The sequence below is a fragment of the Clarias gariepinus genome, chromosome 14 (assembly GCF_024256425.1).
Source record: "Clarias gariepinus isolate MV-2021 ecotype Netherlands chromosome 14, CGAR_prim_01v2, whole genome shotgun sequence".
NCBI lineage: Eukaryota > Metazoa > Chordata > Actinopteri > Siluriformes > Clariidae > Clarias > Clarias gariepinus.
Window position 1 is genome coordinate 26,519,223 of NC_071113.1, and position 15,727 is coordinate 26,534,949.

Below are 15,727 nucleotides of genomic sequence, written 5' to 3' on the forward strand. Positions count from 1 at the left end.
GTGGCATATGATTATAATTATTTTCATCATCTTGAAACCGCTAAGTGAGCCCTGTGTGTGTGCGGGCGGAGTCATTCAGAACAAACCCCGCCCAAAAACATTACATCATGGGATAATGCTGATTAGTTTGAGGAACTGCTGCGATGCTTTAGGACAAGAGACAAGTAAAGCTAAATGTGTTAGAAAAGTAAAAAAACAATAAAAACAGAGTGCGACACTTTAGAAAAGCTCACCTTATTTGTCCTCGGACTAACGGCCTGTTTTTCGTTCGGTTCATGTTGGAATCAAAGGGAACTTCGAAGTACTGTGGAAAAACAATGAGAAAAATCGGTCAGGACATGATGATTAAGACAGGACATTAAAATAAGTAATACAGAAACGTAAAGTTAAGTTTCAATTCAATAAACTAGTTAGCATACGCCAAATATCTGTTACTGCCCTGATACACATTTAACACAAGGTAGAATTACGACGCAGCAGTTTGGGAACTCTAGTTCACGTCTGGAAATGCTAGGAAATGCTTTCAATTGTGTTAATTTAGACTTGAATGTCTTAGAAACCATGTCAGCTAAAGTGCTGTCATTTCCTTGACACGAGCCCTTTATCCTCTGCCAAGGAACAAACAAGAACGCTTCACAAACAAGATACTTATGCTTCGTTGCCAAGACCAAACATCTGTTCCCACCACCATTCAGTCTCACCCCAGTGTACTAGCAGCTTATTGAACTGGCACAAACTGAATCAATGGAAAAAAAACGGGATCAATCACACAGTTTGTGTACGGACGCGCCGACGCTGCACTCGCTGTTGGAGCACGCACGGCTAAAGAGGCAGGCGGTTGATACATGTGTGCACGAGGCTGTCTGTAGTGCATAAGGGGGCGATTATGACGAATAACTACTTATTCCTTTTGTTTTATTGCCTTCTCCTGGGGAGCCTGTTTAAAAGCCACCCCTGGGAAACCACAACGTGTGGCTAAAATGCAAACACATGGGACGTCTGAAGTCAGGAACCAGTTAATCTCGGTGTGCAAGTCCACACCTAATGAACAAAACAGATAGAGTACTTTGACCAGGGAATCCCAGGGTGCATTACTTGAAAATATGAACTATGGCTCGCATAAAAACAACTAATAAACAGAAGACCCACTTTTCTTTTTTTTTTTTTTTTTTACAAAAAATGGATAGGGTATTAGGAGAAATAATTCACTTTACATGAGAAAGTGGTTTGCCTCATTTTCTTTTTTTACGTGAACTTTTTACAATTACAGTACTGTGCAAATGTTTTGACCTCCCAATTATTTCTTCATATGTTGCTTCATATGAAGCCAAACTTTCTTGTACTTTTAATGTAGTCTTGAGAAATAGTTCTCCAGGCTTCCTGAAGGACTTTTTTTTGTCATTTTCAGTCCAGTCCCAGAAGCCGTTTCAGGGGAATGTTTTTTGTTTGTTAAGCCACACAGTGACTTATGAATCATTCAAGCATAAAAGAAAATCTAACTTAAGCCATGAACCAGTGAGAAACAGGTGCAGATAAGGACAGATGATCAGGTTGGTGATTCGCATACTGCTGATACCAAATGCTGACTGATTGGAACAGACAAGAGGGAAAATGAGGTTGCTGCTGATGTTGTTACTCAAAAAAAATTTTTTCTTTTAAAAAATGGAATTTGTCACATACACGGTATGATATGACAACAAAAGCTTATTCAAATCCCTGTTACCTAAAAAAAAAGATTTCTCTGAGGGAAATAAATTGCCCTGGAGAGTACAATTAAATTAAAAACATAATTTTTAACATTTTTAATAATAAGAGTAATAAGATTATGAATAAAAAAATAGCTGCAAAAATATATAATATTTATAAAAGTTACCAGGATGAAAAAGAATTCAAACAAGAGCGTAAATGTAAATTAATAAAATTAAAATAGCAGTGTGTTAACAAGAACAAAAAAGTACAATGTAACACAAATTGTGTTGTAAAAGATTAAAGATTTTAACTTAAAGTGAGTGATTTCCTTTAGTTTGTCCATGCCTCTCCTCCTACTGATCTGTACATTAGACTAAAACCGGATCAACTTCTTTAGATTTAAGGTTTAGCAGTAATATGGCCATCAGTGCCATAACCATCGTCTTCTCACAGATCTCAGGAGAAGTCTCTGCCATAATGCTGTACAGTTGCACTGCATTTTAAGAGTCTGAGTTTAAACCTTGCTGTCTCAACTAATTCTTCTTTAAATTTCTCATTAATATGAGGTCAGACATGGCTGGTTGATGGTAAATGAGAAAAGAGCCACCAGCAAAAACCTGGCTGTTATCACTTGAGTTTGTTGACGGAATCTTTTTCTCCTATTTAAAGGTCACTAGGACTTGCATGCTTCTCAAAGAAAAAAGGAAAAAAAGGAACAATGACAAATCACATCCAAGAGGTAACACGGGAGATTGATGGTTTTTCATTTTCCCCTCAACAGGCTCTGGCAGGACCGTCCAACACGGACCAATGTCATCCGAGATGACTTGGGGAAACTAAAAGTGCAACATCTGCTGTGTAAAAGTGCAGTGTAGGCTCTGCAAAGTCTCAGTTTTATTCTTTCAGTCATTAAAAGCATAGTGCAGGACCACAGCAGCTGTGACCCATGCTGAGGGAGCTCACTTTGAGGGCCGAGGTGTTAACTCTATTTCCTGGGTCACAAAGCACGTCGAGAGGTCGGAAAAATAAGAATGGGGTGAGAGTTCTGGCTCGGGGCTGATCCTCAGGAGTGCTGGCCAAACTCTAATAATGTCTTTACTTAAAGAGAAAAAGGCTTGAAGCCTGAATGCTGATGTGTCCGTGGTGGTTTTGGAAACGGGACCTAGCCCTAATGGTACGTAAGCATGTGTATTACCAGCATGTGAAATACTTGAGAAAAAGCAATAAATCTGCACTGGGTGGCTTAGCGAACCCAAAAGGCATTAAGTACGGGAAGAAGTACAGACCATCTGACTCTAACATAACTGCCGGTTCTCGAGAACGTATGAAGCTTCCACGCTTGTCTTACTTTTTTCTGCTCTACTGTGTGGTACATGTTTGGTGAAGTGTAAAAGCTGTTTTACTGGTACTCTGGAAAATGTGCATCATGCTTGGAAACTATCTGCTCCTGGCACTGCACGGCAAGCTATAAGAAAAAGTGATTGGTTGTCTCATCGCTCCCTGTTTCAGCAGAGAAACGTTGTGTTTAGCAAAGAAAGCAGAACACCTCATTGATAAATAAAAAAATAGGAGGACTGGAGCTGGAGCTGGAGACTCACCTCTATGGTGTGAATGCACTGATGGCATTGTGAGGGGAAAAAAATAATTGTCAACTTGTTTAGTGATAAAATAAATTATGAATGAGGAATTATCGCTTGATGCGTCTTCTGAACGGGGAGAAGAACAAACAATCATGCACGTAAGATGTTTATCATCAACAAAAAGAGTAAACAAAAAGTCCCCAACATATGAAGAGTTCTGTTCCAGGAGCACGTTCGTAAGTCGGATTCGTTTGTAAGTCTGGCGAAGTAAGTCTTGTACACCTTTGCCACAGATATACAGTGGAAACTTGGATTACGAGCATAATTAATTCCAGAAGCAGGCTCATAAACTTAAAAAACTCATAAACCAAATTAAATTTTCCCATAAGAAAAAATGGAAACTCAAATTATTCATTCCACAGCCCCAAAAAATAAATACATAAAAATAATTAACACAAAATATAAAGTAAAAACAAAACAAATTAGCCTGCATTTTAACTTTAAAAAAAAAGGAAAAAGAAATCCCGACAGATAAGTGTTTTACGCTGTCTGTGTGTGTCTCTGTGTTTCTCCCTGTGTTTCTCTCTGTCTCTGTGTGTATGTCTCTCTCTCTGTGTCTATGTGTCTGTGTGTGTCTCTCTCTGTGTCTGTGTCTCTGTTTTCTGTGTCTGTCTCTCTGTTTTCTGTGTCTGTCTCTCTGTGTCTGTCTGTGTGTGTGTGTGTCCTCTTGCCCGAGAGAGAGTGTATGAACCGGTCAACTTATGCGCGCACACACACAAGAGAGGCTGAGGGAGAAAATGGATTTTTAACCTTCTAATAAGACTTTATTACACAGTAAAGTTTTCTTATTTGAATTTCACATCACCACACATTAACAGAAAGACTGTTTTGTCTGAAAAATTAGCCAGGAACATCATTAATGACACTCGTGCGAGTGCATACTAACGGAATCACTGCTGTAAAGTAAAACACTCTAAACGCGTGCGAGAGAAAGTGTGTGTGGTTCCGCATGTAAAACTGGAACTCAAAAATCACGAGGGGAATCCAAGTGATGCAGAATTTTTTCCTGAAATTAAGAATATTCACCATTGCGACAGCTTTACAGGGCAGCCATTTTCCAACATAGTAATCCCGGACTGATTCATTGAACCCGGTAAGACCGACTCATTTCTTCCACACCCACCCCAACCCCCACACGCACACACATACAATATACCAGACTTTGGACATGTTACACATTCACTTTCACACTGAAACTATTAGATATAATTGTAAATATTGGTATCTGGTGTATCACCAGAGCGTCTATTTTTTGTGCTGTGGAGTATCACAGCATCAATACACATGAGCTACTTCCACGATTTTTTAGATTTGGTGCAGAAGCCTTTGTTAACAATTAAAGGTCAAACGGTTCCTGTAGTTCTTCACCAGAACAAACTGCAGAAGGGATTTTGGCCCACTCCTCCATACAGTTCTTCTCTAGATCTGTCAGGTTTCGGGGCTGTCGCTAAGCAACACGGAGTTTCATCTCCCTCCAAAGATTTTCTATTGGATTTAGGTCTGGAGACTGGATAGGCCACTCCAGAACCTTAATATGCGGAACCACTCCTTGGTTTTCCTAGCTGTGTGCTTTGGGTCATTGTCATGTTGAAAGACCCAGCCACGACTCATCTTTAATGTTCTGACTGAGGGAAGGAGGTTTTTGCCCAATATGTCACAATACATGGCCCCGTTCATCCTCTCCTTTATATAGTGCCGTCGTCCTGTACCCTGTGCAGAAAAAACACCCCCAGAGCATGATGCTTCCAGCCCCATGCTTCACTGTAGGTATGGTATTATTGGGATGATACTCATCATTCTTCTTTCTCCAAACACGGCGAATGGAGTTAAGACCAAAAAATTAAGACCACAGGACTTTCTCCCATGACTCCTTTGGATCATCCAGATGGTCTCTGGCAAATTTCAGCTGGGCCTGGACATGGGCTGACTTAAGCAGGGGAACCTTCCGTGCGATGCAAGATTTTAAACCATGACGTCTTAGTGTATTACTGATGGTAGCCTTGGAAACGATGGTCCCAGCTCTCTTTACGGCATTGACCAGCTCCTCCTGTGTAGTTCTGGGCTGATTCTTCACCATTCTTAGCATCATTGATACCCCACGAGGAGAGATCTTCCGTCCGAGGGACATTGACAGTCATCATTAGCCTCTTCCATTTTCTGACAATTGCTCCAACAGTTGTTCTTTTTTCACCAAGCAGCTTGGCAATTGCTCCGTACCCCTTTCCAGCACACCTGGAAAGCACCTATGCTGAAAATTGTAGACCCCTCCATGATTTCTAAGTAAGAAAACTTGCAAAATAACAAGGTGATCAAATACTTCTTGACCTCACTGTACATCAGAAAAAACAGTCATCAACATTTACAGTAAGTCATAGGGAGATTGTGAGACAGACAGATGATAGGAAACACATCAGCATTTTCTGAATAGACAAGAAAGTTCCACTATTTCTACGTATAATCGTCTGGACTCGGGCTATAAGAAATGTTAACATGTAAGGAATCGAAAAGTGCAATGAAGCGGTTATTTTATGGACACAGAGGAATGGGAAAGTTTGTATCATATCAGAACATCTTACCCTTAATTCACCTTAACTGTTATTCAAGTAAAACTTCTACACGTTTTATTGAATTCTCGCATGATAACGTGCCATGCATCCAAACACAGCTATTCTTCACTGCTTAATATGAAATAAAAAGAGTCACGTACTGAAGCGTGCAATTGATCTGATGGGTCTTTTATTCTACATGAAAGCAACCCACATAATGGACCCAGATCAGTCCTGGGTGTGGACTCAAATATTTGGATGAAATTCGGGTAAACCGCCCATACTCCTTTGTTCAAACAATACACTAAAATATAATTAAATGAATAACTTTTTAAAAAGGAATTTTTTAAAAATCTTATTCATGATTGAATATTACATACGAATTGAATTAAGATCTACAGACAAGCTATATTTTATTACAAAGATTGAAAGACTTTGGTTCAGAATGGGTTCACAAACCTAATTGATTGATGAATAAACTTTAAGATTAGAGGAAGTTCAACATTTAAACAATAAATCAGAAAAACTGGGAAAAAAAGAAAACATGTTAAAGTGTTATGACTGTTGGCTGGCAGCAAATGAAAATGCGACAAAAACCCACAGAAAAGCAAATTTATGAAACTTTTAAATAAAAACGACTCCACCATAGAGACGAGATGCAAGAAAAACAGCTGCTCAAAAATTTGTCCGTTTTCGCAGCCTCACAGAGTCTCTAAGCATCCTGGCATCGAGTCCTCTGACTTTGTCCATTCTCATTTATGCCTTCAATCATTCAAGTCTATGGATCATCTGGTTCGGATCATCACTCACTCAGACTTTCTGTCGCTTCCCTTCAAAGCTGTTACACATATACACGGTTCTCCCAGCGGCAAGGCCTTGAGCTAAGGACTGGTCATTTTTTTTTAAGCGTATAAGAATATGATATTTACTAAAGCTGGAGACGAAGCGGTGAAGTTCATTTATCTTATTGACTTTCTGCAAGTTCGAAAGGAAACAAGTGTGTGTGCATATGCGGCGGAGCCGTCAGCTTGATGAAAAGCTGATTGATCAATGTGACAAGTGTGAGCCAAGCCGAGACTTATTCTGCTTTCAATTGCGCTCATACACGCAAAGTAAAGAATATCAAAGCGCATGCTGCAGAACGGCCGCGCAGCCTGTACACAATGCAAGCACATACGCAGACTGGTATTCATTTACTGTTTTTTTTTCACATCAAATACATCAATTACAGGGGGGAAAAAATTGCTACACAAAGAAAGAAAGAAAAAAAAATCAATCATTTATGGGATTCTAAGAGAATCTACCAGATCTTAGGTCGCACTAGATCAGGTACAGCAGCCCACATGGGAAAGCCTGCATTTCTGTTGTTATCTTCTTGGAAAAACCACACAAGGATGCGAAAACACAAAGGTCACAACAACTGTGTACGGTGTTGAACACTGTGTATTTACCACCTGCAAACAGAGAATGCATCAACAGGATCTGGGAACTAAAAGATTTTAACATCAACAGTGGAAACACTTCTCCGACCACACAAAACCAACATCAAATGATCCAAGAATTTAAAATTAAAACAAAAGGAGGAAAAAAAGAATCAACAATCTGGAGCTGCAACCAATCAAAATCCAGGTGCGTGGAGCGGTGTCTGGAGTTTCGAGGGTAACAAACAAAACACTTTCCCAAAGTGTTTCAAGGGTTCACAGCAGACAGCTGGCAGCAAGATCCTGCTCATCTAGACGTAAGAGTGAAACAAGCAAGCCTGAGAGACTTTTACAGCACAGGAACCATGGCACCAGATTGGAGTTCATCACACAAGAAACTCTGTGGGTGAAGAAGAGTAAATATTATACACTGCCTGACCACAAAATAAAGAAAAATTTTATAAATTTAGAAAAAGGTTGCCGTTTCTGAAGGGTCCAATTATTGGGCTGCGTAAAGCAAAGAAAACAACTAGGGAGACTTTAAATGAATTGAACTAGGTAAAGTTAAATGATCAAATCCTGGGGAAAAAAACCTGGAAGAATAGAGCTGAACCGTCCACTTGTTAGTGAGACTCATCGTGGGGGAAAAAAACACTTAAATTTGTTAGGCAGCATAAGGTCATGTGGTCTGATGAGTCCAGATTGACCCTAAGGAAAAGATACTGCAAAGAAAACAAAAGGGTCAGCATATGTTAGAATTCTAATTTATATGTTGAACAAAAAAAACTAATGGGACATTATCAGTACTCCCAACAACCCTTGCAGACTAGGAGTCAGAGGATGTCCCACAGTCTCACCTTCTCCCAGCGCTTCTGACCATTCGATTGTTTACTCATAGTTTTCCCTGGAGCCTGGGAGCATTCGGCTGTAAACAACCTGGCAGAGGGTCAGCTTGCATGCCGACACGCCTGATTAATGGTTAGGGTGATGTGCTAAACATCCAACGTGTTAATAAGCCAATTACTGGTGTCCAGGAACATGCTATTAGTGAGTCGTTGCTAATCGATGTATGTAGCCGTCACCAGAGATCAGCTGTGATTAGCATCGTAGAACGAATGTTTTAAGCTAAACAATAGCTATTAAAGGTAGAAATTATATCGGAAATGTGTATTTCACTGATCTGACATGTTCTGGTTTATTCCTGCTCTTCAACCTCATGTACTCAACAACACATTCCTGAGCATGACCCATTTTCTCAGCCCTGCTTTTTGATCTGGTTCCAGTTCCGATGTTTTTTTTCCCGCCAGACTTGAGCCAGTAAGGACAACATTAAGGTTTGCTTCATGATGACGACACAAGATAGATGAGGGCAGTCTGTGTTCTTCGGGAGCTGGAGCCAAAGGCTTAGCGGAGCCGCTATGGGGTTCACAAGGTTAGGAGACTTGCATGGGAGAAGGGAAGCTGTTCGTCATGCCTAACCTGGATGTCAGCTTAAATCTTTTGGGCCATCGTGTAGTCCATGGCCTGATCTGCTTTTCCCAACGAGATTGTTTGCTGGTACTGTAGATAGTGCAAGACAGGCATGATGCATCTATACACTTTGTAGTCTGACAAGTCTCATATCTACATCTCTAAGTGGGATTAATGAATTACATCATTGATCCTTGAACAAAGGTCATGCTTTGTAAGGGTCGGTTATAGCACAGGTTCTTAAACCTGGTTCTAGAGTAACCCCCCTGTCCAGCATATTTAAGTTATCTAAACACTTCAGGTTCAAATGATTAGCTTATTGAATGCATTCCTGAGTTGAAATGGAAGTGTTTGAGCAGGAACTGTGCGGAACGTCAAGATAGCCCATATAGTGGAGTTTGAAACATGGTAGCGGCACCAATTTGCTTAGTAGTATCAAATTTCTTCTGAACTTTTCCTGTAAAAAGCTGTATGCTGCACTAATATAACACATTGAAAGGATATCTTTGATGTTGCTCCGCCGCTGGTGGGTTGCCATAAATCATAATACTTAGCCACTGCATTCAGTGATGGTAACAACCTCGGTTAGAAAAATGGGAGGGTTGTGTCAGAACGGGCATCTGGTGTAAAACTGTGGTTTTCAGAGGCTTGCAAAGTGGACACTATGCATGATGGGTGCATCGCTTTTATGCGCGTACCTTCTGACCCTGACATCGCTCAGGAAAAGGGTCAATTTAGGCTCATCAGATCACATAACCTTTTTCCTTTGCTCCAAAGTCCAATCTTTACGCTCTCTAGCAAATTCAAGGCTTTTTTCTGATTGGTCCCACTAATATGTGGTTTTCTTATGGACACACAGCTGTTTCGTCCCAATCCTGAGAGTTCTTATCACAGTGCGATTATGGAAATGCTTTAACTTTCACTATTAAAACACAGCTATGGTTCTGTATTTAGATTGTTTTACTATGCAACTTCAAAGTGTTTAATTGAATCTCCATTCAGGATGTTTTTTCCGATCACATTACTTCCAAGACGTTGACGATTCAGCACCATCCTTCCAAGGTTGATAATGTGTTGAAGGGTTCTTTACCCAGTTTGAGTAACTTTAAATCTCCTTACATGTTTTCCTTGCTTGATGCAGCCCAATAATTTGAGGCAGTGTATAATGCTGAACTATGATCCAGCTATGACTCTACTCGGCTAGCCAGCAATCCAAGAGATGATGTGCGTGATGTTTTGTAGGTCGGTAAAGTTAAAGCCTTGGAAACTGACCCGGTTATGCAAAGTGTAGAGATGAGAACTCGAGCACTAATGCATCAGTCTTTGAGTCGACATCTTACTGGCACCGTTCACTATTAGAAGGTAATTGAACAGCATTGTGGGTAAAACGACAGCCTTTAAACCAAGGATTTTCAGAACATTACTCATTCTTAGAGTATAATAGAGTTCTTCAAGGGCCACAAGAGAGACTTGTACAAGCAATGTGTATACCGAGCTCTTTCCCAAGAGTCGCATGAATCACCGTTCCACCGCTCTCTCAAACAAAACACAGACGCCAATTAGGTGATATCATTATTTTCACTCTCAAGGTAAACACATCCATTGTGCTAAACTGACAAATTCCGAGCTGCGAAAAAAACCCGAGCTGTGTGTGACCGACTCTGATAAGTGTGCTCGTTTTTAATGAGAACATTCCGAACCACTTCCAGATAAGCGTTATGGCTGTGTACACAGTGCAAGTTCACGCCCGGGGTTTCGACGGATAAGCTAAATATGCGGTCCCACTTCCCGTTATGAATCTGACGGCTAGGCGACGAGGATGTGGTCGGAGATCAGAGTGCTTATAAAAGTGGTGGAAATGGAAGTAGGAAGCTGAAAGCTCGATTCGTTGTATAGGAGAAGCCGTCTCATTTCAGCACCCGTGGAGAGAACGTGATGAGTAAGCACGCATGTTTAGATAATATTGGGATATTGCAGCTGTGGACAGAAAAAAAAAAAAAAAAAGCTCAGGAGAAGTCGAAGTGTGGTCTTTTGAAGATAGCGCTCTGAAATCATAGAAAGGAGGTTGTTTGAGAGGAGCGCTACAAAAGAGCCTAAAAGTAAACGGAGACCCTGTAACGGTCCGATCGTCAGGATGCATGTTGAAATTCAGCGAAAAAATACAAATATTTACGTTTAGACATCTTATTTATGGATTATTTAAACGAGGATGGTTGTTCTTATCAGTGCATTTTTTCAGTTTGTGCTGCTAACGTGTGCCGCGTTCACACGAGAGGCTCCTGATGGAACCACTTTACTTTTCTTTCGTTTTTTAATCAGCAATCCAGCACCCTGCTAATTTTCGCACTGCAAAATGTTACTCTCAATGTGTAATCTTACTCTTTTATTCACCCCTTTCCGTTCTTTATCTGCTGTTTTTAGAACATGCTGGGACACGGGTCAGGACCTGCTGCTTTTTCTGCAAAATCGTATCGCACTTTTTCTAAACGACCACAAAAGGATGGTTCAGGTCCAAGGCCCTGTCACGAGTTTGCATTCCGTAATCAGACTACCAATTCACTCCGGTCGTGTCTGTAGGCCACCTGCGTGCTCGGCGCAGCAGACTGATAACATACACAAACACGCGGCAGACGGGACAAAGACGAGAGATAGCAGGAAAAGACATCTTCAAAGACAAATCCCTGTTGGTGTCTGCCACAAAGCAGGCTGGGTAGCTGGTGATTGAGGGCGACAGGGTAATTTATTTATTTATTTATCTTTTAAGGTGTGCAAGGCAAGCCCAAAGTACCACCAGGTTACAGATGTGCATGTCCATTAATTCTTCAGCAGAGTTGAGCAGAGCAGAGTGCCCTCGCAATAAGATGACTAAAGGAAAGAAAAGGCTCCGTGGAATAAAAAGGAGGAGACTCCCCCTTCATCCTGTCCAGCATTAAGCCAGCAATTATACAGCATGCTCTAATTGTGGTTCCTCCAATCCATATAACAGGCTTCTGAGCTGCAGACCTTGTGGTCCCCTACCCTATTATTAGCTGCGTGCTAATGGATGAGGTACGGGCCTGGTTAAAGATGTGAAGGCTGCTCCAGTGGGGACCTCACATTAACCTACACTACACGTACGTGACGCAGAGGACTCGCATCCGCTTCGAGGGCTTGTAAAACTGTAGAATTTGTATTTTTAGCAATTTACTTTGTAAAGTAATACAACAAAGCACGAGCGGCGACAGATGGAGTCGGCGCAGGTTCGAAAAAGGCTTCGGACGTGTTAAGAGTTTCCCGTCATTGTGTGTTCCCTTTCCCTCCGTGTGCTGGGACTCAGAGAGCCCCCATGCTCATTTTTCCTCATCTCTCGCTCGAGCGCGGCCCTGTTAGCTCCTCCACCGGGTCCTCGGAGTAAGCGGTCAACCATCTGCCCGTAAAAAGGAGCAAAACGGTTTCCTGTCAGAACGTATGACGGATACAGACAAGCCGAGATGAGATGAGGGAATGACCTGATTGGCCAGAAAGAATGCAAGACTGGATGAGAAGTAGCATGTGGAATACTTCAATACATCAACTTAAATAAAGCAAGGATTTAAATAAACAAATAAATAAATAAATAAATAAAATGATCCCCACCTAGTGTTACAGACCACAACATGCTTCAGTACACTTTTTAAATAAATGGCTCGATCATTTCTTAAACAGAATACAGTATATTATAGGTGTGTTGTATTAAACCAAGAGCATTCAGTCTTAGACTAACAATTAACAAAATAAAGACAAGATACATACATACAGTACACACACGTACATACATATACACACAGATATATTAAGGTTACCAGTGAGGTAACTAAGATTCTATTTAAATGATTTTTGATTCAACTGGTCTGACACTAATCACACCTTGTTCTGGCAAGTGAAATTTAATTTAGCTTTTCAAAAATCAACCACAGGGACGGACACGTTTGGAGAGTTTTTCTCCGCCTTTAATAAAAAAAAAAGGGAAAAAGGTTTATTTAAAAACTGTATTTTGTATTTACTCTGGTAATATGACATACAGCCTTAAATTTAGTATTAAAATATTTATACAGTACAAGTTTTTCTTTTCAAAAAATGTATATACATTTTTTTTGGCTGACCGTTTACGTGTGTATAAATTAAAAACTAAGGTTGCATGCTTTGATGAAGAAATCACTTTTAAGATAAAAAACAAAAACAATGCAGTTGCATTAATTATCTCAAACTGTGATATATATTAATATTATATATATAATATTAAACATGATTTGTATTCAAACATAATATACCTATAATAAATTGCATCTTTTTGTGTGATTAAATTATTTTTATGCAATTACTGAAATTGTGCAGCAACTGATATGTAAAACCATATTGTGATGTGCTGCGGGAAAATAATAAAAGTGGGATAAAAATAATGTGGGATGTGTTTTATACGAAAAAAAAAAAACTTCCCATGCATAACTGCAATATTTAATATTTGCCCAATGATGCAAAAAAATAAGGGTAAAGAAAAAGTAAAAAAAAACTTCAGCCTTCAGACTTGCAGCAAAATAAATGTTCAGCAGAGGACAGACTTGAAGAAGTTTCACCTCATTACACTTGAACTCCTTTTATCATAATCCAGTAACTGCAGAACACCTGAACCAAAGTTCAAGACAGCTGTGCATATACACCTGATTTACTAAAAACATCACATCAAGACAAAAAGAGGCTTCAAACGCTGTGGAGACGAGTAGTGCTGGCTACTTTGATCTCAGGAATTTTCATAACCATGAAGAAAATCAGTCACCAGGTGAGATGAAAAACTAAGAGGAACTAAGAGGAAAAATGGATGTCACTTCTCAGTGCAGGTGAGGAAAAATGAGCTTCAGATCCACTAAAGAACAAAACCTGGATGAAAAACATTAACTGTAATGATTTCCCAAACTGCTGCTTTTTGATCGGCCAAATCGTCCCTGCGCTTCTACTCGGCTCTGCTGAGCTGTTGGCAAGAAGAGCAGCTGTTCCACGGCGCACAAAAGGCACGGCCACCATCGATCACTGCCACCCGCATTTCCACAACAAAGGACGCGCCGCTAACAAAGTGCTTCCGCTTCCTACACAGGATACGCCTGCCCCTGACTCCCGTCATCTTTTAATCCCAATAAGTGAGGGAGGAGTGCGACTTCTGAAGAACGCAGGAACAGGAGAGGCCGAGGTCTGGAAAGCGTATAGCCCAGACGCGTATATGACAAGGTCACGGCCTGGTGTTGAGCCGTATCAAGTTTACGTTGCGTATCCGACGCACAAAGAAACACTATGATCACTGTGACACAACACTAAGCGGTGTTAATCTGACGAACTATTGGATTGCATTTCTAAAGCTTACTTCCTGACCTGCCAAGACAATAATGGTTCAGTACCATTCGGCCGAGTCACGCCCAAAGTCGCGTTCAAGATGACACGTTTTGCTGTTTTTCTGGCTTTCATATATTTAACACGCACAATAATAAGTTACTACACCGTTCCAGGATGGCTAAGAAAGTCCGAGTGCTCTGGCCAAAAGCCGTCACAGTACACAAACTAAAAACCACAGAGAACATTATAGACGAGTTCGTTTTTTTTCCAGTTTAATCAGATAATAATTCTAAACCATCAAGACGGGGATTTTTCATCTGGAGTCCACTGTAGTGACGCCAAAAAGCGCCGTGAACATTAGTGACAGCGGTGGGCGTCTGATTAAAGTGTTAGCATGTTCTTCAATTATAGCTGTGGGGAGAAAAGGGGAGGAAAAAAAAAATGCAACGTTGTAAATATTAGAAAACAAATGATCACGAGTGATGGTCTTAAGTATTAAGAGCTCGTTACACTTCATCAGAAGTATTACACAGAGCTGAGTGGAAAAACATCGGAAAGTCCAGAGCTTTCCTAATCTTTTAGCGGAGAAGGAAAATCTTAGATATCCATCAAGCAAGAGGGAAGAGTCTTAAATAGCACTGAGATGTTATCGCCGTTTTTGCTACAGGTGACAAAGATTACAGAGCCTCATGGGTAATACTTCAAATTGTGATTTGCAACCCTTAAAATGACCCACCACCAGCTTGTCTAATAAATCCTGAATATAGAGATTAATTCCCTAAACCCTGATTGCTCCAACCAGCTGGTTTATTAAGCAATATCACACTCGAGGTCGTGCTGTTGTGCTTAATATTTTTTATGTGTTTTCAGGAAACTACAGCTGGTTTTCCACGTTTCTATTTCTACAAGTTAAATTCCTAATAAATAAAATGAAATTTCATGTTTTTTTCCCTCCACTGTAGTGAAATTGTTCCAAACAGCGACATTTGTGTTATACCTCAAGCCTCAAATGTCCTGCACTTACTAATGTAAAATTATAAGGAAAGATGTTGGATAAACATTACGACTTATCTTCTACACTCATAGCCTGGCTGGATGGAGGTATGAGCAGGACTTTACCACTCTTCATAACAACCCGCACACAGCCTAGACAACCTAAAACTAAAATCTCAACAATCAAAAACAGAAAAAACTGTGTGTGAGACAGTATACACGATATACAGTACGAACTGCTGCATTTGACATTGTGATTAATCTTAAACATTCTTTATAAAGATTTTGTTCTGTGCAAAAGTCTTAACTGCTATAGAGTAAGGATGTCAAAGTTTCTTAAAGAAGAAAAAGAACTCACTATAAAAATCAGTAAACAATAATTAATAAAGCAAAGTCAATAATTGGTATGACAAGCCTTTGCTTAAAATAACAGTCTCAGGTATGATTAGTGCAGTTTTATAAGGAAATGAGCTGCTTAATTTTGCTGAATATCCCGCAGAATCAGCCACAGTCCTTTTCAGCACTTTGTCGCACCTGCTTATTTTAATTTTTATTGAGCTTCCTTTTTATTTTCTGTTTTTGTCGGAACAGTGGTCTTTTATATAATATGCAGTTTTTTAAAATAATA

General features: G+C 40.1%; 1 protein-coding gene across 1 annotated transcript in view; it reads right to left on the reverse strand.

Annotated features, from left to right (window-relative positions):
• LOC128541714 (protoheme IX farnesyltransferase, mitochondrial) overlaps nucleotides 1-15,727 on the reverse strand; it is a 47,592-nt gene that overhangs the window by 10,317 nt on the left and 21,548 nt on the right. Inside the window, exon 5 of the mRNA XM_053512266.1 lies at nucleotides 234-304. Coding sequence (XP_053368241.1) covers nucleotides 234-304 — 71 coding nt within the window. The remainder of the gene's footprint in view (nucleotides 1-233; nucleotides 305-15,727) is intronic.